The sequence below is a fragment of the Anomaloglossus baeobatrachus genome, chromosome 6 (genome assembly GCF_048569485.1).
Source record: "Anomaloglossus baeobatrachus isolate aAnoBae1 chromosome 6, aAnoBae1.hap1, whole genome shotgun sequence".
NCBI lineage: Eukaryota > Metazoa > Chordata > Amphibia > Anura > Aromobatidae > Anomaloglossus > Anomaloglossus baeobatrachus.
In genome coordinates, this window is record NC_134358.1 from 293,328,534 (window position 1) to 293,354,235 (window position 25,702).

Consider the following 25,702-nt stretch of genomic DNA (forward strand, 5'->3'; position numbering starts at 1 on the left):
ATTGTTCAATAATATTTAGACAAGCTTGTAAAATATTGGGAGACTATAGTCTAGTCAGGTAAGACCAAAATTGAACTCTTTGGATACCATAAAACATACCATGTTTGGAGGCCAAAAGGCACTACATATCACCACAAAAACACTATACCAATAGTAAAGTATGGAGGGGCTGTTGGGCTGTTTTTCAGCATACGGCACTGGCAAACTTCACATAACCTCAGGAAGGATGAATGGACAAATGTATAGAGACAGTTTTGATAAAAATCTGCTGCCATCTGCCAATATGATGAAGATTATATAAGGAAGGATATTTCAGCAACCAGTGATTCCAAACACACAGCCAAGGAAACTTTCAATTGGTTTCAGAGAAAGAAAGCTGCTATTATGGCCTTGCCATTCACCTGACCTTAATACAATAGAAAATTTATGGAAGGAATTTAAGCTCAAAGTTCATAGAAGGAGCCCAATGATCTTTCAGGGTTTGAAGAGTGTTTTTATAAAATAACTAGCTGTAGTACCCGGCATTGCCCGGGATAGTAACTGTCTCTCTGTCTCTTTCCCGGTCTCTGTCTCTTTCTCTGTCTGTCTCTGTGTGTCTGTCTGTGTCTTTCTCTCTGTCTGTCTCTGTATCAGTCTCTCTGTCTCTCTCTAACTCTGTGTCTGTCTGTCTCTATCTCTGTGTGTGTCTGTCTCTCTCTCTCTCTGTGTCTGTCTCTTTGTCTGTCTCTTTCCCCGTCTATCCCTTTCCCCATCTGTCTCTTTCCTTGTCTGTCTTCATCTGTCTCACTCCTCGTATGTCTCTTTCCCCGGTCTGTCTCTTTCCCCGGTCTGTCTCTTTCCCTGGTCTGTCTCTTTCGCTGGTCTGTCTCTTTCCCCATCTGTCTCTTTCCCCGTCTGTCTCTTTCCCCATCTGTCTCTTTCCCTGTCTGTCTCTTCCCTCGTCTTTCCCTGTCTGTCTTTGTCTGTCTCTCTGTCTGTCTCTTTTGCCGTTTGTCTCTTGCTTTCTGTCTCTTTCCAGGTCTGTCTCTTTCTAGGTCTGTCTCTTTCCCCATCTATCTCTTTCCAGGTGTGTCTCTTTCCCCATCTGTCTTTTTCCCTGTCTGTCTCTTTCCCAGTCCCTCTCTTTCCCCGTCTTTCCCTGTCTGTCCTTGTCTGTCTCTGTCTTCCTCTTTTGCTGTTTGTCTCTTTTGCTGTCTCTTTCCCTATCTATCTCTTTCCAGGTCTGTCTCTTTCCAGGTGTGTCTCTTTCCCCGTCTGTCTCTTTCCCCGTCTGTCTCTTTCCCCGTCTGTCTCTTTCCCCGTCTGTCTCTTTCCCCGTCTGTCTCTTTCCCCGTCTGTCTCTTTCCCCGTCTGTCTCTTTCCCCGTCTGTCTCTTTCCCCGTCTGTCTCTTTCCCCGTCTGTCTCTTTCCCCGTCTGTCTCTTTCCCCGTCTGTCTCTTTCCCCGTCTGTCTCTTTCCCCGTCTGTCTCTTTCCCCGTCTGTCTCTTTCCCCGTCTGTCTCTTTCCCAGTCTTTCCCTGTCTGTCTTTGTCTGTCTCTCTGTCTGTCTCTTTTGCTGTCTGTCTCTTTCCAGGTCTGTCTCTTTCCCTGTCTGTCTCTTTCCAGGTCTGTCTCTTTCCAAGTCTGTCTCTTTCCAAGTCTGTCTCTTTCCAAGTCTGTCTCTTTCCAAGTCTGTCTTTGTCTGTCTCTGTCTCTTTCCTTGTCTGTCTCTCTCTGTCTCTTTCCCTGTCTGTCTCTCTCTGTCTCTGTCCCTGTCTGTCTCTTTCCCCATCTCTTTCCCTGTCTGTCTCTTTCCCTATCTGTCTATTTCCAGGTCTGTCTCTTTCCAGGTCTGTCTCTTTCCAGGTCTGTCTCTTACCCCATCTGTCTCTTACCCCATCTGTCTCTTTCCCCGTCTGTCTTTGTCTGTCTCTCTGTCTCTTTCCTTGTCTGTCTCTCTCTGTCTTTTTCCTTGTCTGCGTCTGTCTATCTTTTTCCCCGTGTTTCTTTCTGTCTCTTTCTGTCTGTCTGGCTTTTTTTCCCTATCTGTCTCGGTCTGTCTCTGCTTGACTCTGTCTCTTTCCCTGTGTGCCTCTTTGTCTGTCCCTCAGTCTCTGTCTCTCTATGTCTGTCTCTCCACCGACATCATATTACCTCATGCATAAGCTTCTTATACTATGAATGTCCTTTGTTCCTATAGCAATAAATCACAGCTCCTATTAATAGTCTGTAGTTCCCAGCTCCATTCACTTTCATGGAGGCAGGTTTTTTGGAGGGTAACTGTAAAGTGCGGGGTTAAATTTTCTTGTCAAAATATAGTTTATGACGTTCCCTGAGTCACATGAGGCGTCTGTGCAAAATTTTGCTTTATATATTAGATAATCCAAATTCAGACCTGAGCAATGCATGCGACTGCTGTCTTTCCCTGAAAATAAGACCTACCCTGAAAATAAGATCTAGCGGGATTTTTCTACCTTTTTGAAGTATGAGTAAAATATTAGCCCTACTCCAAGAATAAGACCTTGCTGTGGATGGTCATACAAATAGTATCATGAAATAGGGCTTGAGCAGCCCTTTCAAGATATGTTACTTTTATAGGTGTGCCTTGCCCTATTGTGTTGATATAAGCCCCAAAGTTTATAGTCATGTGCCGGCTAGTTAATGGAATGAACATTCACCCCTCTTTCCACCAATTATCCAACCCCTCTGCCGGCATCAGTGATTGGAACTTGTGTTAATGAAAAAATTAATATTCACCCCCTCCTCCTCCCCCTCACTACTCCTCACGGTGTCAGTGACTTACTCAGACTGTCATATTACTGCCTACATATTACACTGGATCAAAGCGCATTGCTCACACTGGCCAGCGGCTCTCCTCACCTGAGAGTGACAGCTGTACAGGAATACACACTGACCCACTCTGGTCAAGAGAGCTGCTGGCCTGTGCGAGCATTGCATTGCAATCCTCTGGCAGTGACACGATGGTCTGAGTGAATCACTGAAGCAGCGCAGAACGGTGGGTGAAAGGGGTGAATATTTATTTTTTCATGAACATAAATTCTAATCACTGACGCTGGCACAGGAGTGAGCAGGGAAAGGGGTAAACATTCATTTTTTCATTAACAGATGCTCCAATCACTAATACCAGACAGGAGTGAGCGGGGAAAGGGGGTGAATATTAATTTTCTCATTAACGCATGTTCCAATCACTGACATTGGCAGAGGGATGGGCAGGGTGAATATTCATTTAATTTTTCATTTACAAAAGTTCCAATCATTGATGGCGGCAGAGGGGTGGGCTAGACTATGGGCAGGGGAATGGGTAAACATTCATTTTTCACTAACAGCAACCCAATCACTGACACCAAGACAAAATGTAAAACATCTCCCAAAAATAACCATTGCGAATCTTTTGGAACCAAAAATAATATAAGACACTCTCTGATTTTATGGGAAACATGGTAATTTCTCAATACAGGAAGTGACTCGAAGCTGTCATAACCAACAATAAAGGCTTTTGTACAACGTATTAAATAAATTTCAGTAAGCATGTTCAATAATTTTTCTCTATGTCATTCACATTATTATACATCACTAAATTTATGGACATCTATGGTTTGATTGTGTGGATTGAATGGGTTATTACTGACATCTGGGGAAAATTCTATGTCAATAGCACCTTTAGAAATATATTTATTTAGAAAATTGTTAATGTGTTCAATACTTATTTTGCTCTCTGTATATACAGTGGGGAAAATAGGTATTTGATACAAAGCCGATTTTGCAAGGTTTACCATCTACAAAGAATGGAGAGGTCTGTAATTTTTGTCGTAGTTACACTTCAACTGTGACCAACAGAATAGAAAAAAATCCAGAAAATCACATTGTATGATTTTTAAATAATTAATTTCCACTTTCATGCATAAAATAAGTAATTTATATAACAGAAAAACAGAACTTAATATTTAATACAGAAACCTTTGTTTGCAATTACAGAGGTCAGACGTTTCCTGTAGTTCTTGACCAACTGTTCATACACTGCAGCAGGGATTTTGGCCCACTCCTAAACAAAAATCTTCTCCAGATAATTGAGATTTCGGGGCTGTCGCTGGGCAATATTGTGTTCCAGCTCCCTCCAAATATTTTCTATTGTGTTCAGGTCTGAAGACTGGCTAGGCCATTCCTGGACCTTGAAATGCTTCTTACGGAGCTACTCATTAGTTGCCCTGGCTTTGTGTTTTGAGTCATTGTCATGCTGGAAGACCCAGCCACCACCCATCTTTAATGCTCTTACTGATGTAAGGAGGTTCTTGGCCAAAATCTCGAGATACACTACCCCATTCATCCCCCCTTCAATACAATACAGCTGTTTTTTCCCCTTTGTAAAAGAGCCTCTCAAAGTATGATATTTTCACCCCCATACTTCATAGTTGGAATGGTGTTATTAGGGTTGTACTCATCCTTCTTTTTCCTCCAAACATGGCAACTGGAGTTGATCCCAAAAAGTTCTATTTTGGTTTCATCTGACCTCATGACCTTCTCCCCTGCCTCCTCTGGATCATCCAGATGGTCATTGGTGAAGTTCAAACTGGCCTGGACATGTACTGGTGTAAGCAGTGTGTCCTGAAGTATTTTAATCTATGATGGTGTATAGTGTTACTTGTGGTAATCTTTGAGACTATGGTCCCAGCTCTCTTCAAGTAATTAACCAGGTCATGCCGTGTAGTTCTGGGTTGATTCCTGACCTTTGTCAGAATCATCCTTTCCCCACGAGGAGAGCATGGAGCCCCAGACCGAGTAAGATTGACAGTCATCTTGTATTTCTTCCATTTTCTAACAATTGTGCCAACAGTTGTTGCCTTCTCACCAAGCTGCTTGCCTATTGTCCTGTACACAGAGCTTCAAATAATCCTAGCAAGGCAGTAAATCAAATTTCTACACAGAATCTAGCTTAGTTTATATATACCTTAAAACATGTCTTTATTACAAATTCTTTAAAAACACACAAAATACTATCCCACACCTTGAACATATACACACAGAGAAAAATGTTTAGACTGTAGAAAGCCTTGATTAATGAACTCCCATTCAGGATATACAGTATATAGAAAGGGGAATTCAAATATTAATAATATAAATAGAGAAATAAAGATCTAAATGCAACCTAGATTTATCTGTCCACTGCCTGTCATTGGAGATATAACTTGCGTTACATGCACCCTATGGTTCAATTGGTGCTTCCATTCCACGACAGCTATTCCTCAGATGCTGCCCCTAATCTCCCTGTCTAAGTTAGATCTGGATAGATTCAGACAGTTAGACTACATTCAAAATAATTAGATGCCCAGCAGTAATCATCATTTGTCTTGTGGACGTATTCAAGAACAGCATCTTCAATATATTTTAATGCTATATAATCACACACAGGCTTTCCACAGACTCAATCAGAAAAGAATCCAAAAAACTTGACGCGTTTCCCCCACTTATATATTGGGGTTCATCAGGAGACGAAGTAAAGGCTCAATCGCCATTATGATGCTCAACCATACATATGGCAGTATATGTCCTTCCAAGACGATGCATGGGGTAGACATAATGGTGATTGAGCCTTTACTTCATCTCCTGATAAACCCCAATATATAAGTATACATACATCTGAGGGATAGCCGTCATGGAATGCGGGCACCAATTGAACCATAGGGTGCATGTAACGCAAGTTATATCTCCATTGACAGGCAGTGGACAGATAGCTCTAGGGCACAGTTACATCTTTATTGCCCTATTTATATCATTATTAGGATTTTAATTCCCCTTTCAATATACTGTATATTCTGAATGGGAGTTCATTAACGGAGGCTTTCTACAGTCTAAAAATGTTTGTCTGTGTGTATATGTTCACTGTGTGGGATAGTATTTTGAGTGTTTTTAAAGAATTTGTAATAAAGACATGTTTTAATGTATATCTAAACTATTGTCCTGTAGCCCATTCCAGCCTTGTGCAGGTCTACAATTTTGTCCCTGGTGTCCTTAGAAAGCTGTCTGGTCTTGACCAGGGTAGAGAGGTTGGAGAGTGATTGATTGAGTGTGTGAACAAGTGTCTTTTATACAGGTAATGAGTTAAAACAGGGGCAAGTAATACAGGTAATGAGTGCAGAGCAGTCTTTTCTTCTTAAAGAAAAAATAACCGGTCTGTGAGAGCCAGAGTTCTTGCTGGTTGGTAGGAGATCAAATACTTTTTTCATGCAATAAAATGAAAATTAATTATTCAAAAATCATACAATGTGATTTTCTGGATTTTTTGGGATTCTGTCTTAGTTGAAGAGCACTTACAATAAAAATTACAGACCAACCCATTCTTTGTAGGTGGTTTAAACTTACAAAATCAAAATGCAAAGGTTTGGGAACCTCTGGGCAAATTTACTGTTATTGTGGATCCGCGAAATGTGACAGCGCAATATAAATGACCGCGGCGATGAACACACCATTCCCTGCCACCATCGGAGGCCCCATGCTGCGATCAAGGGGAGCAGATGGTTGCCATGGTAGCGACGGGTCATGTGATGACTCCTGTCGCTATCATGACGTATTTTTGTTAGAGCCGACGAAGCACCGGTTCTACCCGGAATGCTGCATTTCTGCTGATCAGAGTTGTGCAGGTCTGATCAAGAGAAATGAACAAGACTGCTGATCTATAAAGTCCCCTAGGGGGACTACTAAAATGAAAAAAAAGTTTAAAAAAAGGAAAAAAAACCCCTAAAAGTTCTAATCAACCCACATTCGACCCATTGATAATAAAACAATAAAAAAAATTTAAAATATACCCACATTTGGTATCTTCGCATTCAGAAATACCTGAACTATCAAAATATAAAATCAATTAAACGGCGAAGCAACAAAAAAAAATTCCAAACGTCAAAATTTAATTTCTGGGTCACTGCAAATTTTGCACAACATGCAATAACAAGCGATCAAAATGGTGCATCTGTGCCAAAATAGTACAGCTAAAAATATGAGCTTGAGACGCAAAAATAAGTCATCAGTGAGCCCCATATCCCAAAAAATGAGAGCGCTAGGGGTCACGGAAAATGGAGCAAAGTGTACCACTTTTTTATTTACAAACTTCTGATTTTTTTTAATCCCTTAGATAAAAGTAAACCTATACATATTTGGTATCAACAAACTTGTACTGACCTGAGGCATTACACTGATCAGTTTTGCCACATAACGAACACAGTGAATAAAATACCCCAAAAACAATCGTGCAATTGCACTTTTTTTGCATTTTTCCTCACACTTGGAATTTTTTACCTGTTTTCCAGTACACTATATAATAAAACTTATGGTTTCATTTAAAAGTGCAACTAGTCCCACAAAAATAAAAAAAGTTACAGATCTCGGAAGAAGGGGAGCAAAAGACAAAAACGGAAAATTGCCAGGTCATGAAGGGGTTAAGTAATGTTATGCTTAATTATGTTGTTTGATGCAATATTATGTTGTGCATGTTATGTGGTGTTTAAATTAATGTTATTTCATGCAGTGCATTCAGACACCAAATAAAGGATCATATACCACACAGCCAAAAGTGATGCTTTTAGATATCTACATGCTTGTATATTTTCACTAATTACACTTTATCACACTTTATGCATTGTAAAGCAAACCTGTCATTAGATTTTTGCTGCCTGAACCATAGGCAGCATGAATAAGACACTGGAAACACAATGAACTGCACGTATGTTTTACTCTGAAACACTGATGCATATCAAAGACAAGATATTTTAAAAGAAAAGCCCAGGACTATCTGTCTCATACAACAGATCAAAGGCAGATCCCTGACCACACACCCCACAATTGACAGGTATATATCTAGGGAGAGACCTAAAACTGAATGGCATCGCCAAATGAATGTGAACAGGTGCAAGCTGCTGTGACTACATGAAACACAAAGAAAAACGAATACAGCAGCACTGTGGAAGCACTAAGCTATATGCAACATAGCATATATGAAATGTAAACTTGCATATACAGTGGGTACGGAAAGTATTTAGACCCCTTTACCTTTTTAATTCTTTTTTTCATTGCAGCCATTTGGTAAATTCAAAAAAGTTCATTTTTTTCTCATTAATGTACACTCTGCAACCCACCATGACCGAAAAAAAAGAAATGTAGAAATTTTTGAAAATGTTTTAAACAATAAAAACTGAAATATCACATGGTCATAAGTATTCAGACCCTTTGTTCAGTATTGAGTAGAAGCATCCTTTTGAGCTAGTACAGCCATGAGTCTTCTTGGGAATGATGCAACAAGTTTTTCACGCTTGGATTTGGGGATCCTCTGCCATTCTACCTTGCAGATCTGTGGGGCCCCGAGGCTCGGTGTCGGTGCAGCGGTGCATTACCTTCAGGGACTCCACTCGGCTGGATCTTGTCACAGGTAGGAAATCTTCTATTTTGATTGTCGTGACGCCACTCTCAGAATTGCGGTCAGTGGGGACCGCCACTGCAGGTTAGGGGTGCCTGGGGCTGATAGTAGGTGCAGTCAGTTGTAATAGCCTCCTGAGAGTGAGGCATGCCCCAGGGTCCCGGGTAGGTGTGTGGAACTACAAGTCGCAGAATGACTCACACGCACAAGCAGGATGTCTTTCAGGGATTTTACTCACTGATGGTGGCAGGGTGAGTAACCCGGGCGTAGCTGGGATGAACCAGGCTGGAACCAGGTGTCCTTCAGGCTGACTGGTGAGGGTGGCTACCAACTCGCCTTCCTTAGCCCGTTGTGTTTTGGGGTAACCCCTGCTTGAAGCCCTGCTGGGGTCGCCCAGGGAAGTTGCTGGTGCCTCTCTCCCCTTCTTTTTGGCCCGTTTGCTTGTAGCCTGGACCAGGTCACTCCGGCTGCTTGCCTCCTGTGAGCTATGGGCCCTCACTTTGGCTACGTGGCTGCGGACTCTGTGGTGTTGTCTTCGGGGTGTAAAGTGCCCCCTCATGCAGGTTTGGCAAAGGAAAGGTGAATCTATCCCTGCACTGGGACCTGCTACCCGTTTGGGCCTGGTATCTCCCTGACAGTCTCCTTACTTTCCACTCCGTTGCTCTCTCTTTAGCCGTGTGTGGATTTCGGGCAGCACTCCCAGGTGACCGTTCTCCCCCGTCGGTAGTCACTGCGCGTACGTTGTCAGAATTGTGTAGAGCTACAGGGTCTGCTTCTGCCCTCCCTGAACTTCACCACTCAACTGTCCTCGGCTCACTCTTCCCTCCTCTCCTGTTCTTGCCTACGTCACCTAGCAACCAGGCTCTCTACCACACCCCTCGAGTGGAGATGGAGGCTTCGCCCCCTCCACCCCTCGAGTAGAGATGAAGGCTTCGCCCCCTCCTGGGATCCCCAGGGGTCCTCTCAAGGGTAAATGTGTGAGACCTGATCACTATGCGCCTGTGTAGTCACACCTCGGTCAGCCTTCTGGATTACCTGTTTTGTACTGTCCCCAGCATGGGTGCAGTACTCAGTGGTGCCTGACCAGGTCAGGGGCGCCACATTCCCCCTTAGTTATCACCAGCACGTCCTCGGGCTGCAAGACAACATTTTAAAATGCGTAAAACAGTAAAACATGGTAAAACGTTTTAGAACCAACAGGTACCATACATCACCACCCTCCACCCACAAGTCCGTTAACCCACCCTAAACCCTCTCAGGCGGCAGGTCACCGGTTTCTTTTGGTAACCAGGTCTGGGCCATCAGCTTCCCCAGACCTTTCTTCCCATCTGCCTCTCCCGTTGGCCGCGCCTTCAGCCACTTCTGGCAGGATGTAGAGGCGGCTTTCATGGTCTGGTGGTTTCAGGGTATACCTGGCCTGGTAGAGCCGCGCCTTCAGCCTCTTCTGGCAGGATGTAGAGGCGGCCTCCACAGTTGGTGCTGACCAGGTACCCTCTTTGTGGTGGAGAGCCAGGCCCCATAAACAGGCGTGCTCCCTGGTAGTGGTTGTACCTCTGGGGTAACTATAAACACTGCGAGAGTTTGTGGCTATAGCCAGTTCATAGCCGTAAGGTTCATGGGTTAAAGTGCAAAAGGGTTTCTCACACAAGTTCATGTGGGCACGTGCTTAAACTTGAACGTTGCAAAACTTTTCAAACTGCTGTAGTTTTCTTTACTTTTCTCTACTCCATTCCACCAGGGCTTTTGCCTATTGGGCTTTGGCACCTGACATTTTCTATGTTTCTGTCGTCTGTTTCTTTTTCTGTATCCTCATCTTCTGTTGTTGAGATAGCAGGTTTACTGTAGGGATTTCTGGTACATGGTCTGACATCTAGTGCGTACCATCCGCGTTCTCCTTGATGTTTTGTAAATTCTACTGAGTCTCCTATCTGTAGGTTTCTTCCTGGATGTCCTCTAGGTAAATGTGCTCTAACATCCCTTCTGTTCACAAAGATGCCTTCTTTCATTCCAGGTACAACTATAAAGCCATATCCTGATTTTAAACTAAAGTCTTCCACTACTCCACGACAAAGTGGGCCTCTGACCTGGGATTTAGCTCTCCTTAATGACTGCTTCTCCTCCAAGTCTCTGGCTGTTACTTCGTCTTTTCTATCTGGAGATTGCTGTGCAGGTGGATCCCTTGTCCTGCTGCGGCGCCGTGTCTTGCGGGCTGGATTCTGCTGGGCTGCTACTTCACTGCTTGCAGGCTCCCAGGTGTGGTATCTGGGCAAATCTTCCTCAGCGGAGGATGTCGGTCCCTCTTCATCCCAGCGGGAGTACGGCAGCATCTCGGGCTCTTGGACTGGTGCTGCATCCACTGCTGATGGCTCTGGGGTCAGCTTCTCAGCTTCCTGGCCTCCCCTCCCCCTTAGTTCTTCTGGGCACTCCTCTTGTGGCAGCGCTAGGGATGGATTTTCATCAGCAGGCCAGGGCGGGGAACTCTTTGGCATGAATGTTGCAGGAATCTTCCTGTGAGTATGCGGAGGGAGCAGATACCGGTCCACCATCTCCTTTGGGAAGTGGGCCTCTAGATCAGCCTTCAGCTTCCAGTATTCGGGGTCCTCCCCCAGCAGGGACTTCCTAGCAGGGACTTCCTTGGGCTGGGGAGCGGTGTCTGCTCTGGCCTTGCAGGCCTGGGTAAATACTTGTACAGTCTTGTCTTGGCGGGCCGAGCCTGGCGTGGCAGCGGCCTGGTCTTGGCGGGCCGAGCCTGGCGTGGCAGCGGCCTGGTCTTGGCGGGCCGAGCCTGGCGTGGCAGCGGCCTGGTCTTGGCGGGCCGAGCAGGGCATCGCTGCGGCGGCCTGGATTGGCGTCGCAGCTGCGATGGGATCTGTGCGGGCCGGGCTGGGCGCTTCTGCGGCCTGGATTGGCGTCGCAGCTGCAGCCGGTCCTTGGCGGGCCGCACCTGACGTGGCTGCGGCCTGGTTCAGCACCTCACTTGCGGCGCGGACGAGCGTCGCTGCTGCGGTGGGGTCTTGGCGGGCCGGGCCTAGCATGGCGGCGGCCTGGGCTCGGCGGGCCGCACCTGGCGTGGCTGCGGCCTGATTCAGCGTTGCAGCGCCGGGCGCCTCTTCAGGGACCGCGGGCATGGCAGCAAGGGTCGGGGCACTCGCGCTGACAGGGGCAACACAGGACTCACCCATCGGTAACATCGTCGGGGCCTGAGTCGTCGCCGCTCAGTCTGGCACTCGTCGTGCGGTTCCCCTCTCATAGGCCTGAACCGCTGCAGCCATCTCCTGCAGCTCCGCACGTCCCTCTCGGATCTGCTGCACGATCCTCGCTTCCAGTCGGTTACTGAACTGGGCAAGCTCCCAGGACCACCAGGCAGCGGAACCCGGCTCTGGGCTCCTATCTTCAGACGCCATCTTCACCACGTCGTCGCCGCTCTGCAGATCTTTTCTCAGCAGCAGACCTCCGACTCTTCCTTGCAGTCTCAGTGCCAGTTCCTTCACTGCCTTGAACTCTTCTCCCAACAGCAGGCTTATCAGTTTCTGCTCTGCCTTTTCCAGCAGCAGGCTTCTGGCTCCCTTTCCTTCCCGACGTCTCTGAACGCCTCCGCTCTCATCACTTGCGAGGACAGGACTCTTCAGGGGATCTCTGGGTAGCCACACCTCTTCGTGGGCGGTAACTTCTCCCAGCGCGGGCTGCTGTTGTTTTTCAGCGCGCTTTTCATGGTGGCAATATGGCGGCGCTTCCAATTTTCCAAGCGGACCGCCCAGGCACATGGTCACCTGTCTGAACAGGTCTAGTCCTTATCCTGTTCGTGACGCCAGATGTGTGGGGCCCCGAGGCTCGGTGTCGGTGCAGCGGTGCATTACCTTCAGGGACTCCACTCGGCTGGATCTTGTCACAGGTAGGAAATCTTCTATTTTGATTGTCGTGACGCCACTCTCAGAATTGCGGTCAGTGGGGACCGCCACTGCAGGTTAGGGGTGCCTGGGGCTGATAGTAGGTGCAGTCAGTTGTAATAGCCTCCTGAGAGTGAGGCATGCCCCAGGGTCCCGGGTAGGTGTGTGGAACTACAAGTCGCAGAATGACTCACACGCACAAGCAGGATGTCTTTCAGGGATTTTACTCACTGATAGTGGCAGGGTGAGTAACCCGGGCGTAGCTGGAATGAACCAGGCTGGAACCAGGTGTCCTTCAGGCTGACTGGTGAGGGTGGCTACCAACTCGCCTTCCTTAGCCCGTTGTGTTTTGGGGTAACCCCTGCTTGAAGCCCTGCTGGGGTCGCCCAGGGAAGTTGCTGGTGCCTCTCTCCCCTTCTTTTTGCTTGTAGCCTGGACCAGGTCACTCCGGCTGCTTGCCTCCTGTGAGCTATGGGCCCTCACTTTGGCTACATGGCTGCGGACTCTGTGGTGTTGTCTTGGGGGTGTAAAGTGCCCCCTCATGCAGGTTTGGCAAAGGAAAGGTGAATCTATCCCTGCACTGGGACCTGCTACCCGTTTGGGCCTGGTATCTCCCTGACAGTCTCCTTACTTTCCACTCCGTTGCTCTCTCTTTAGCCGTGTGTGGATTTCGGGCAGCACTCCCAGGTGACCGTTCTCCCCCGTCGGTAGTCACTGCGCGTACGTTGTCAGAATTGTGTAGAGCTACAGGGTCTGCTTCTGCCCTCCCTGAACTTCACCACTCAACTGTCCTCGGCTCACTCTTCCCTCCTCTCCTGTTCTTGCCTACGTCACCTAGCAACCAGGCTCTCTACCACACCCCTCGAGTGGAGATGGAGGCTTCGCCCCCTCCACCCCTCGAGTGGAGATGGAGGCTTCGCCCCCTCCTGGGATCCCCAGGGGTCCTCTCAAGGGTAAATGTGTGAGACCTGATCACTATGCGCCTGTGTAGTCACACCTCGGTCAGCCTTCTGGATTACCTGTTTTGTACTGTCCCCAGCATGGGTGCAGTACTCAGTGGTGCCTGACCAGGTCAGGGGCGCCACAGATCCTCTCCAGTTCCGGCAGGTTGGATGGTGAACATTGGTGGACAGCCATTTTCAGGTCTCTCCAGAGATGCTCAATTGGGTTTAGGTCAGGACTCTCACTGGGCCAGTCAAGAATGGTCACAGAGTTGTTCTGAAGCCACTCTTTTGTTATTTTAGCTGTGTGATTAGGGTCATTGTCTTATTGGAAGGTGAACCTTTGGCCAAGTTTGAGGTCCAAATCATTCTGGAAGAGGTTTTCTTCCAGGAGATCTCTGTACTTGGCCACATTCATCTTCCTTCAATTGCAACCAGTCGTCCTGTCCCTGCAGCTGAAAAACACCAACATAGCATGATGCTGCCACCACCAAGTTTCACTGTTGGGATTGTATTGGGCTGGTGATGAGTAGTGCCTGGTTTTCTTTTAGAATTATCACCAAAAAGTTATTCTTTGTCTCATCAGGCCAGATAATCTTATTTCTCACAGTCTGGGAGTCTGTCATGTGTTTTTTTGCAAACTGTATGCGGGCATTTATATGTCTTGCACTGAGGAGAGGCTTCCATCGGGCCACTCTGCCATAAAGGCCCGACAGGTAGAAGGCTGTACTGATAGTTAACTTTGTGAAACTTTTTCCCATCTCCCTACTGCATCTCTGGAGCTCAGCCACACTGATCTTGGGGCTCTTCTTTACCTCTCCCACCAAGGCTCTTCTCCCACGATTGCTCAGTTTGGCTGGACGGCCAGGTCTAGGAAGAGTTCTGGTTGTCCGAAACTTCTTCCATTTAAGGATTATGGAGGCCTCTGTGCTCTTAGAAACCTTGAGTACTGCAGGAATTCTTTTGTAACTTTGACCAGATCTGTGCCTTGCCACAATTCTGTCTCTGATCTCCTTGGACAGTTCCTTTGACCTCATGATTCTCATTTGGTCTGACGTGCACTGTGAGGTCTTATATAGACAGGTGTGTGCCTTTTCAAATCAAGTCCTATCAGTTTAATAAAACACAGCTGAACTCCAATGAAGGAGTAGAACCATCTCAAGGAGGATCACAAGGAAATGGACAGCATACAACTTAAATATAAGTGTGTGAGCAAAGGGTCTGAATACTTATGACCATGTGATATTTCAGTTTTTATTGTTTAATACATTTGCAAAAATGTCTGCATTTCTATTTTTTTTTCTGTCGAGATGGGGTGCAGAGTATACATTAATGAGAAAAAAAATAACTTTTTTGAATTTACCAAATGGCTGCAATGAAACAAAGAGTCAAAAATTTAAAGAGGTCTTAATACTCTCTGTACCCAATGTATCTTATTGCTTACAGAGTGCTACTGCATTCTTCTGTTTGTTTTTCGTATAGTGATAGACCTGTTATTCAAAGACTTGTCAGACAGGTATTTAAAACAGAGTAATGGACAAAAGTCTTGAGATTGACACAAATTTTGGTTTTCAGGAAGTTTGCTGCTTCAGTTTTTATAGTGGTAATTTGCATTAACTCTAGATTGTTATAAAGAGTGATTGGAGGAATTGATCAAATTGCAAAACCATTCTGTGCCATGAAAATTAATTTAATATCAAAAAGATCATTTGCACTGAATTTAAGCCTTGCTACAAAATGATCTGCTTACTTAAATTCAGTTATCTTCTTACCGGTATTAGTTGAGGAGAAAATATAAACAAGGACAAGCCATCCGATACCACTCTGCCATGATTGAATTATAAGAGTGTAATAGTTGCTTTAAATGGAGGCTGATACTTGAAATCATTGCCTTCTTTTATTAACTATAGTTACTTCTAAGGAAACACAAACAGTCTTCATTGCCTTACATCAAAGGGTTTTACAAACAAGGGCATTGCTACTTGTAAGATTGCCCTTAAGTAAACCATTTATTGGATCTTCTAAACTTTTAGAAAACAAAGGTTAAATTGCTGTAAAGAATGCTTCAGTGCACCTAAAATCAGAACCACAAAAAAATTCAGGCTGTGTGTGATTGCGCTTCCGTAGGAGACCAGAGCGGGGTGATCCTTTTTAAAAATTATTTATTGATGTTCACATAATCCACATACAACGCGTTTCAGCTAGCAAGCCTTCTTCAGGTATAATATAAGCAATGGTTATAGCTTATTATACCTGAAGAAGGCTTGCTAGCTGAAAAAAGGATCACCCCGCTCTGGCCTCCAATGGAAGCGTAATCACACGCAGCCTGGATTTTTTATGGTCCTGATTTGTGGTGCCTATGTGAATCCAAGGGAGGATTCTTTCATAGTGTCCAGGGATTGCTGTAAGCCAAGAGGGGCCAGTTGCCGTGGTCAATACAGCTATTTTCAAGGTGAATTATACCTTCAAAAAGGTGAGCATTGAATTCATTTATATCCAAGTCTTTTCACCATTTACTGCGCTTAGGTCAGCACCGCACTTGTCTTCCCTTTTGTACCCATTCAGGCAAACTATTCAATTTATCAGTGCACCTAAGAAAGTCCAGCAAGTGACTGGAACATGTCCAAACGAGAATTAAGCTGCAAGATCACTTCAGCACTTGTGCAGGCAGTTGTTAATTCATTTGCATGCATGGGTGGGGGGGTAAAAAGTCTTTTGGAAGCCAGCTTGGTGTCAAGAAGGACTGAAAATAAGCCACTTCTGTCTCAGAAAACATCAAGGACATTGACATTCTGCAGGTGGACAAAAAAACCCAGAAACTGATAAACTCCAGCCATGGATTAGACAAAAATGGGTCGTGATCAATCAGGATTAGGTCCGGAAGCTGATATCCAGCATGCCAGGCCGAATTGCTGAAGTTTTGAAAAATAAGGGGCACCATTTTATTGAGTTTTTACATATAGTTGATGCATTTGTCTACAAAAGTTAAAAACATGACAATGAAATGTTTATAATTGTACTTCAGTAACTATATAAACATCTGGCTGTAAGATCTGAAAACACTAAAAACCAAACTCAAAACATTTGGCAACGACTATATGTCTTCTCTGAAATGTTGTGGCTTTTCAGTGTAATACATAGGGTGATAACCTACAATTGCACAGGCAGGCTGATTCATTTAATGGTTTAGGCAACACAAATCTGATGATGCAAATTGATCAAGGCAAAAATTTGGACATTAAAGTGGCAAAGAGACAGGGATTTCGGTAAAAAATAGAAAATGCAGAAGTAATAAAATAAGACAAAAAAATGTGGTGACTACTGACTAGCATTTTATTTTTTAAGTCTCGCTTTCCTATTCAAACTTAAATTTGTTTCAATACAACTGGATGTCTGTGAAGATGAACCAATAGATTAATTAAGTATTTATTAATGATAATAATTAAAATATTTACTTACAGCACTGTCAATTCCAAGTGTAAGAAGCATTATAAAGAATATAACTGCCCACACAGAGGAAAGCGGAAGAGTAGCTATAGCTTCAGGGTAGATTATAAATATTAATCCAGGTCCTTAAAAACAGCAAAATCAATTACAATCATCAGGTAATTAGCTGTAGACACATAATACAAGAACACATGATTTTGACTTAATGCCAGTAAATGTCTATGTGGAACTGGAGGGTGTTTAATAGCTGCCATTGTGCATAGGCTGCTACAGACAATGAAAATCTTTCATGCAAATCAAAAGATCAAATCAAAAGACCCCTTGGAATGAGCATTTTGTTTGTTTGTCCAGTAAATGGCAGCCTGTTTAGACTGCTCAGATATAGCTGTGGCGTCGATGAGGCTTCAGGCGCCACGGGGTACTGCATCTCCATTAGGGTGTAGTACTTATCCTGGGTTCAAGGAAGGTCGGTGCCAGTTTCCACTCACACATACATACAGTCTCAGTGGGTTGCCCTGTCCCAATGGGGACCAGGCCAGGGTCGGGTCACAGTAGGGGGTCACTACAGTGGTTGGTTTTACAGGATGCCACCAGACCAGGGGCTCCCCGATCCACTGCAACCGGGATTCAGGGTGAGGGAGAAGCAACCACCTGGGGGAGTCAGGGGCACACAGTGGGAAGAGCAGGTTAACCTAGTGAGAGTAGTGAACCAGCCGGTGGCAGTGGCTGGGGGCAACCACTTGGAACAGACACACACAACTTCAACAAAAAGAGAGAGAACGGCTTCAGACACAGCAGAGCGGACGTGCCGCAAGGCAAATCTGTGGACCGTTCAACACGGTCACTGGGAAGAAGCAGGCGGCTGCTTCCACAGGACCTGCGCTGTCGGGGTACAGAACCCTAGGGAAGGCATACTTCACGTTGTCTACCAACTCTGCAAGGGTCGCAGGGAACAGCTAGAAAAGTCACCGGACCCGTCCCACCGAGTCTGCAGCCAAATAGCATATAGGATCTGGGGCTGAGGTCCTTCCCCCAGCAGCACATCGGGACCACGCTATCAGCATTCAAAACAGGACACTTTACTGAAACCAGGATCCCCAAGTACTTCACGCCACAGGGATCTGATACTTAGTGCATCAAAGGAGGAAGGGCCCATAGACTGACACACACTGGATCTAACCTTCCACGGATTCGGGATCGGCTGGAGCCCATTGTGACGGAGACCGGTACTCTGGGGCAGTGCCTGAACTACCTGTGAGTAAAAGACCTGGAACTGCAGCCCCTGTCTCTGCCTCTCCTTTACTGGCACCGTCGCCCAGCGCTGCGGCGCCAACTGGGACTACCACTACCCCTGTCCTTCTCCTTCATTCTCCCCAGGGTAATCCCGCTCCACCTGTGGGAAGCAACACCATCCCAGCTGTGACCCTCACAATCAGCCCTGGAGTTCAGTACCCGCAGCGGTGACCCATCCCTGGCTGCAGACCACAAGTGGCGTCATGATCTAAAAAGACTTTCCTAACAGTTACTAGAACCCCTATCTTCCATCCTTCCTTCCGTCCACTGCCTTCTCTCCCTCCTGTATGTCTCAGGGTCACGAAACTGGGCCAGGCCAGCCCGTGATGACGCAGAGGATCTGCACCACCGGCCAGGTGGCATGTCGGATGAAAACCCCCTCGATTCTGGGGTGTTACGTAGTAACAAGAACATTCCTAGTAATCCAAAAGAAGAAAGGTAGAAGTCCAGGTCTGACATATGAAATCTTCTTTATTTATTCCAGGTCACATATAGTGCATAATAAGGCAGACAGTGAACTCATGGATACTGTTTTCAATGAGTTTACGTGTACTCGACACCCTTAATCATTATGAACTGGACTTGACACTTTCTTTATTCCTAGGAATGACTGTTCACCATCATCGTGCAGTGTAATGGCCCCTAAGTGGGTAAAGGGAGTTTGTTCTATACTGTATTACTCAGACAATGCTTCAATTTCAATGGGAGTGTGAAGCCCCACAGGTGTTGTGTCGATGCATTACCTTCAGGGACTCCACGTGGGATGGTCTGGTCACAAGTAGGGAACCTTCTCTTTAGGATTTTCAGGACGCCACTCTCGGTATTGCAGTCAGGGGACCACCACTGCAGGTTAAGGGACGCCTGGGGTTGTTGGTAGGTGCAGTTAGATGGTGTGGCCCCCCGAGAGTAGGGCTGGCCCCAGGGCCCATTTTGAGTGGGTGGAACCACAAGGCACAGAATGACTCAAACACAATCCAGGGAGTTTTTTAACGTGTTTACTCACTGTTTGGTGATTACGGTGAGATGCCCGGGCGACACTGTGATAACCAGGTCGAACCAGGAATCCCAGAAGGCTGTTCTGAGGTTAGCTGTCCACTCGCCCTCCTTGCACTCCTTTTGTTTGTGAGGACCCCTTACATAAAGTATGGTAGGATTCCTCCAGGGAAGCTGTTTCTGACCCCGCTTCCCTCTCTGGCCCGTCTGCCGACAGCGTAGACCTTGGTGGGATGGCTTCTGGCCCTATCCGCTTATGGGCCTCCTGGTTGCTGCTTGGGCTCGGACTCTGTGTTGTGGTGGTGAGGGTGTGAAGTACCCCCACCTGAAGGTTGAGCAGCTCTGGATGATTAGCTGTCTGCTCTGGGAACCTGTCTCCCCTTGCGTGCTGGAATACCAGTGATCCCCTTACTCAGCCACCTTTCTCTGGGTGTCTTTCAGGCTGACCCACAGGTACCCGTTCTCCCCCGTTTTCAGCTACTGCACTCCGCAGGGCCTGGCTAGCATGAGAGACCCTCTGCTCCCTTCCACACTCCTCAACACTCTGCTCCAGACTGCTTGCTCCTCTTTCCCTTCCTGTCTGCCCTGCTTCCTAGCAACCAGCCTCTGGGCACACCCTGTTACGGTTCCCGTTCTGGGTATCTGCGTGTCTCCTTTGCTGTGGCACTGGAGACTATGTTCGGATTTCTTGCTACTGCACATGTGCGAGCGCTGGAGACTAAGTCCTATCTTGGAGCCATTGCACATGTGCGAGTGACATCATCACTGACACGAGGTCACATGTCTCTGACACCTTCTAAGCTGATTGGCCGCTGGTCATGTGCTTGTGACACGAGGTCACATGTCTCTGACACCTTCTAAGCCGATTGGTCGCTGGTCATGTGCTTGTGATGCCTTACTCGCTGATAGGCCAGCGTGACGTCATTGCTGTCGTTCTGGCAGCGGATTGGCTCTGGTGTCCTCCATCTTGGATGAGGCACAGAGTCTATATAAGACCCTGATGCACGCTGCTCGGCGCTCAGTCCTCTTGGTTCCTGCATAGGAGTAGACACTCTGTGCATGTCCCTTGTGGCACCTATTCTATCTAGGTGAGCGTTATCAGTAGGGTAATGCTCTTGTACCTTGCAGCTTATGCTGTGGTCCGTATCCTCGCACCTTAGTGGAGCGGACATAGGCAGGTACTTGCTGCACATGGTCTGACTGGGCCTTGTGGTTCTACTCTGAGGTGAGCGCTATCGGTAGGGTGGCGCTCCTGTACCTTTCAGCCGTACTGTTGTCTGTGTCCTCGCACCTTAGTGGAGCGGACATAGGTAGGTTAGGTGGTCGTTGACTTCTAGGGTAACGCTCCACTACGCTGCCTCCTGCAGCAGTCCGTATCCTCGCACACTAGGGGAGCAGTCATAGGCAGGAGTTTCAAGCTAGCAGCCTTGTTGCTGTCCGTATCCTTGCACCACAAGTGGAGCGGACATAGGTAGGTGCCATATTGCACACACTACACCTAGTCTCTGTGACTGTTAACTGAGACAGGTGCTTTCACCCTCACAGACTGAGACTTCTATGCACTTTTATGTTGTAGTCCTCACTCTTTTGCATTTCCACTCCTATGTTATTCTAATAAGGTAGTCGCTGTGACTTAAACAGTATACGCCGCTATTGGTCTTGGTGACACTGTGACACAACAGTGTCAGTACCGCTTTGGTGGTACAGGTTTCCCCTATCCTCTGCCATACTCTGCAGCAGAGCTCTGCACGGTGGACCCTGATTGTCGGATAGCCTTCCATTCCCTTATTATCCGACAGCCCCCGTAACACACCCCTTGATGGGAATTGAAAGTTAACCCCGTCTGGCTACCCAAGGGTCCCTTCTAATGGTGTGGGAGACCTGGTCACTATGTGTTTGTGTGTGCACCTCATCCTGGCCTTTGGAGATTACCTGGAAGCACTGCCCCAGCATGGGTGCAATACTCTGTGGTGCCTGACCAGGTCGGGGCGCCACAGGAGCAGTACAATGGTTATTTTTCCACTGCAGAGGCTCCAAAGCTTTGTTTACTTTACATTTGTCTCTAGGGGAAATCTGTGGAAAATAAATCCATAGGATTTATTCTTAAAAAATAGTCATTTGAACTTTGAACTTTGTCAGAACAATATACAGATATGAACAGACTGCCTCAATAGATGCATCTAAATTGTATGACAAAAACGTGAATTGAAACTAACCTTTTTGACACATTTTGAGAATTATTATTAACCTTACCATCTTTTGCAACATCACCAATTGGTACATTATGTTTCTGTGACATATATCCAAGGAAAGAAAAGATGACAAAACCAGAGAAAAAACTTGTCAAGGAATTAACTGAAGTGGTGATGATTGCATCTCTGCAAAAGAAAAGAAAGTCAATAATTTACAAGCAACAGCTAAGAATAACAAGATATTATACACATGGAAGGAGCCATCAGCAAACTACAATAACACTAAGCATACAACTGTCATTACAAATATTTTAATCAATTGAAGCTCCAAAGCTGACTATATAGAATATTTTGCACATACCTTAAAGGCAATAATGAAGGATAAGCTATCATGCTAAAATTCAGCATTCTCCATATTTGGAACCTAAACAGTGTACTTTTCTAGTTTATTTCTTTGTCCATTTTGAAATAAACATACATTTATGAGTAATACCCATTTAATCCATTTTGCAATGGATTTCCTAGGATCCTATTGACTTAAAATACCATTTACAACCCTAATTCCAATAAAGTAAGAGCAATGTGTAAAATGGGAAAAAAAAGGAATGCAATGATTTGGAAATCTATTTTAAGTATAGTTTATTCAAATCAGAACATAGGACACATATCAGATATGAAAAGGTAGACATTGTTCTGTTTCGTTTGAAAAAATGAACTCATTTAGAAATTGATGGCAGCATCATAACTCGAAAAGTTAGGAGAGGGTTAACAAAAGGCTGGAAAAGTAAGTGGTACTAAGGAAAAACAGTTGGAGGAAAAATTTTCAACTAAGTCACGTGACTGTGTATCAAAAGAGCATGTTAGATAGGCAGAGTCTCTCAGAAGCAACAATTGTTAAATCTGTGTAAAATTGAGAAAAATAATGCAATTCACTGCATGGGCTCAGGAAATATGTTCTGAAATCATCATCTGTGAATAGTGGTAGTGATGGGCGAACTCCCCGATGTTCACGTTCGGGAGACTCGCCCGAATGTTTTTAGTAAAGATAGAGTTCGGGTTCTGAGATAACGCGAACTTGCGTGTGAACACCGAACTTGGGCTTTACAGTTATGGGATGGGTGGGGGCTGTGAAATAAAGAATATGGTTAATAATAAACATTGTCATTATACTTACAGGTCCCGCGACGTGTCCTGCAGACTCTGGCTGCTTCTGCTTCCGAGTCCAATTATTGCTGTGGCCAACCAGTAACCAGCACTGACTTACAGGACCTTCCGTGACCAGTCAGGTGTGAATGTTGTACTACATTGGTTACAAACTGGTAACATGGCTATGATGTCATGGAAGGTCCTGTTAACTGAACTTTGACTGTTACTGTGTGAGTGTCACATCGGCATAAACCGGTACAGCCGCACACTGTCCTGACAGGAGTGGTCGGCTGCATGTATTTCCATGCAGCTGAGGTGCTCCTGTCTGGAGAGAATCAGGCCGTACCGGCTGATAACGATGCGAGATGCAAGTGGAATAATACCCTCACTGTCAGCCTTTTTTCTCGCTCTGTACAGAGCAATGTAGCAGAGCTGACAATGCTCTCTCTGCTTCTCTCTCTGTAGAGCTGCTTGTCTTTAGAGAGTGATGAAGCAGAGTTGACATGGCTCTCCCTGTGGACTATGTCAGACTAAGGAATTTTTTATAATAAAGATGGAGTCTCTAAATGTTTTTTTGTTTTATTTCTAATAAAAGAAATTTTTCTCTGTGTTGTGGTTTTTTTTACTGTTTACCAGAAATTCATGTTGGCCAAGTCTAATTTCGAATAACACCATGAATTTTGGGCTTAGTACCATCTGAGAATACAAAGCTGATATCAACTCCTTTATTACCCAGTGTGCCACCACCACCAGAGCCACTGGAAGAGCCGGGTAAAGCACCTGGAAATGGCGCTAAGAAAAAATGCGCCATTTCCAGGGGGGGCTGTGGCCTGCGGAGAAACCCAGCCCCCAGATGCTTGGTTTTACCTGACTGACGAACAAAATATGGCGGGAGCCCACGCACTTTTTTTTTAATTATTTTTTTTAAAATAATTTAAAAAAAAAAGCCTTAATGGGCTTTCCTGTATTTTAATTGCCAGCCAATGTAAAGCCAGGCAAATGGGGGTGGCAGCCCGTAGCAGTCCGCTTTATCTGCGCTGAGAATCAAAAATACAGAGGAGTGCAACGTCATTTTTTTTAAAATTATTTATTTTTATACCACTGTATATTGTGTACATATATATACATATATCCACAGCTCTGGCAAAAATTAAGAGACCACTGCAAAATTTTCAGTTTTTCTGATTTTTCTATTTATAGGTATATTTTTTGAGTAAAATGTAAATTGTTGTTTTATTCTATAAACTACAATTTTCAGAAAATAACTACAAAACATTTTGCTTGGAAATTCGAAGACATGTTGTCAGTAGATCTGTTGACAATTCTTTTGCTTTTCCCATGACTCACAATCCAGAAATGTCAGTGGCTGGATGAAAGATGTAAGACTGGAAACACACTCATGCGTGTAAAATTGGTCTGACTTGCCTGAAAAAAACTCGGCCGATTTTAGGTCACGTTAGGTCAGTGTGCAATGCAAGTGCGATGCTTTTTTTAAATTATTTAATGACTAGGAGAATGTGTGTAATGCATGTTTGATGCGTATGGGATCCCTTTTTTCTATGTTATCTGCCATTCACAAGAGCTGAATAGTCGCTGACAGCAGACACAGATAGAGCCGCACGATCAGAATGAAGTCGGATGTACTTCACCCAACTTCATTGTCATCATACGGCTCTGTCTGTGTGTTGCGTCCTGATTAGCGGTCACCCGTGAAGGATTCACCGATGACCGCTAATCCCCTGAGTGACTGAAGTGAGCAGCGCGATTAGCGCTGCCGTCACTCAAGCTACCCGCGGCTAGCTGGATCCTCCACCCGAGACCGCAACTCACCTGTGACTTCATTGCTGTCACTCGGGAGACTTGCTGTCACTATTGGAGGATCCAGCGGTGGCCGCAAGTAATCTGAGTGACATCATCGCTGATCGCACTACTCACCTCAGTTGCTGTGTTGTGCTGGAAGGAGCGGCGGTGTTCTTCTGCAGCTCCTGTCACCTTCATGTAGCAGAGCTGGAAGCGACGTGGGACCTCCGTGGATTACGCCGGAGCTGGAGGGGTTTTTGGGGCTTAATAAAGTGGTGAACGAGGGTATTTGTTCGTGTTTATTATTGCAAATAAAGGATTTTTTCACTGTGTGTGTTTATTAACTTTAAATTACCGGTTAATCATTGGGGGTGTCTCATAGATGCCTGCAATGATTAATCTAGGACTTAGTGGCAGCTATGGGCTGCTGCCATTAACTCCTTATTACCCAGTTTGCCAACGCACCAGGGCAAAATGGGAAGAGCCGGGTACAGTCCCAGAACTGTCGCATCTAATGGGTGCGGCAATTCTGGACGGCTGCTGGCTGTCATTGTTAGGCTGGGGGGCTCCCCATAACGTGGGGCTCTCCATCCTGAGAATACCAGCTTTCAGCCGTAAGGCTTTACCCTGGCTGGTATTAAAATTGGGGGGACCGCACGCCGTTTTTTAAAATTATTTATTTATTTATTTTACTGTATGATAGAGACCCGCCCACCGGCAGCTGTGATTGGATACAGTGAGACAGCTGGCTTGACAAAGAACGCAGGCAGCGTTCAAAACGCGTAGCCTTACGCCGCATATGGGCTCCCTATTTTTGTCATCACATTAATTTTACGTCCCTCAATAAAATTTTGCATCAGTTTTACTACTACTCCGGAAGCTGGATTTTTCTTTCTTCTATTGGACCCTTGCACTGCCAGAGTGTTATCCCTGCATGCCGGACTTTGCCCCAGTTGAGCTGGATCACCACTTTTTTCCTTCTCAGTGAGACAGCTGTCACTCATCTTGGGGGCGTGTCTGACTGCAACAAATCATAGGCGCCGGTGGGCGGGTAAAGCAGGGAATACGAGATTGAATAATGAGTGGCCGGCTTTTTCAAAAGAGCAGTGTGAACGCCGTGCAGTGCCGCGCTGATGATCGGGGATCGGTGAGTATGAGAGAAGGAGGGAAAGGAATAGACCGACATGGACAGAGAGAGAGAGACCGACAGAGAGAGAGACTGACCGACAGACCGACCGACAGAGACAGAATAGAGACCAAGAGGGAGAGACCGACTGACAGAGATAGAGATTGACCGACCTTATGAGACCTCACTCATTTCCAGTGCTTTATGACACATGCGATAAATGTATTTAGAAAAACGGATGTCACTAGGATGGTGTGAGTGCCGGTTCATGTGACATCTTTTTTTTTCACACTTTCATAGAGTTGTATTGGAGAGACTTGCACGAGAAACTCTTCAAATAGCAGCTTGCTGCGATTTTTTTCTCAGTCCGATTTGGAGTGAGAAAAAAATTGCAGATGAGAGCTGATTCATTGAATAACATGTGTCCGAGTGCAATGTGAGATTTTCTCGCATTGCACTACTGCGAGAAACTCGCAA

General features: G+C 45.7%; 1 protein-coding gene across 1 annotated transcript in view; it reads right to left on the reverse strand.

Moving 5' to 3' along the window:
- Positions 1 to 25,702, reverse strand: part of SLC6A3 (solute carrier family 6 member 3) — a 217,203-nt gene that overhangs the window by 56,093 nt on the left and 135,408 nt on the right. Inside the window, exons 8-9 of the mRNA XM_075314881.1 lie at positions 21,215 to 21,339; positions 16,688 to 16,800 (exon numbers count right to left, since the gene is read on the reverse strand). Coding sequence (XP_075170996.1) covers positions 16,688 to 16,800; positions 21,215 to 21,339 — 238 coding nt within the window. The remainder of the gene's footprint in view (positions 1 to 16,687; positions 16,801 to 21,214; positions 21,340 to 25,702) is intronic.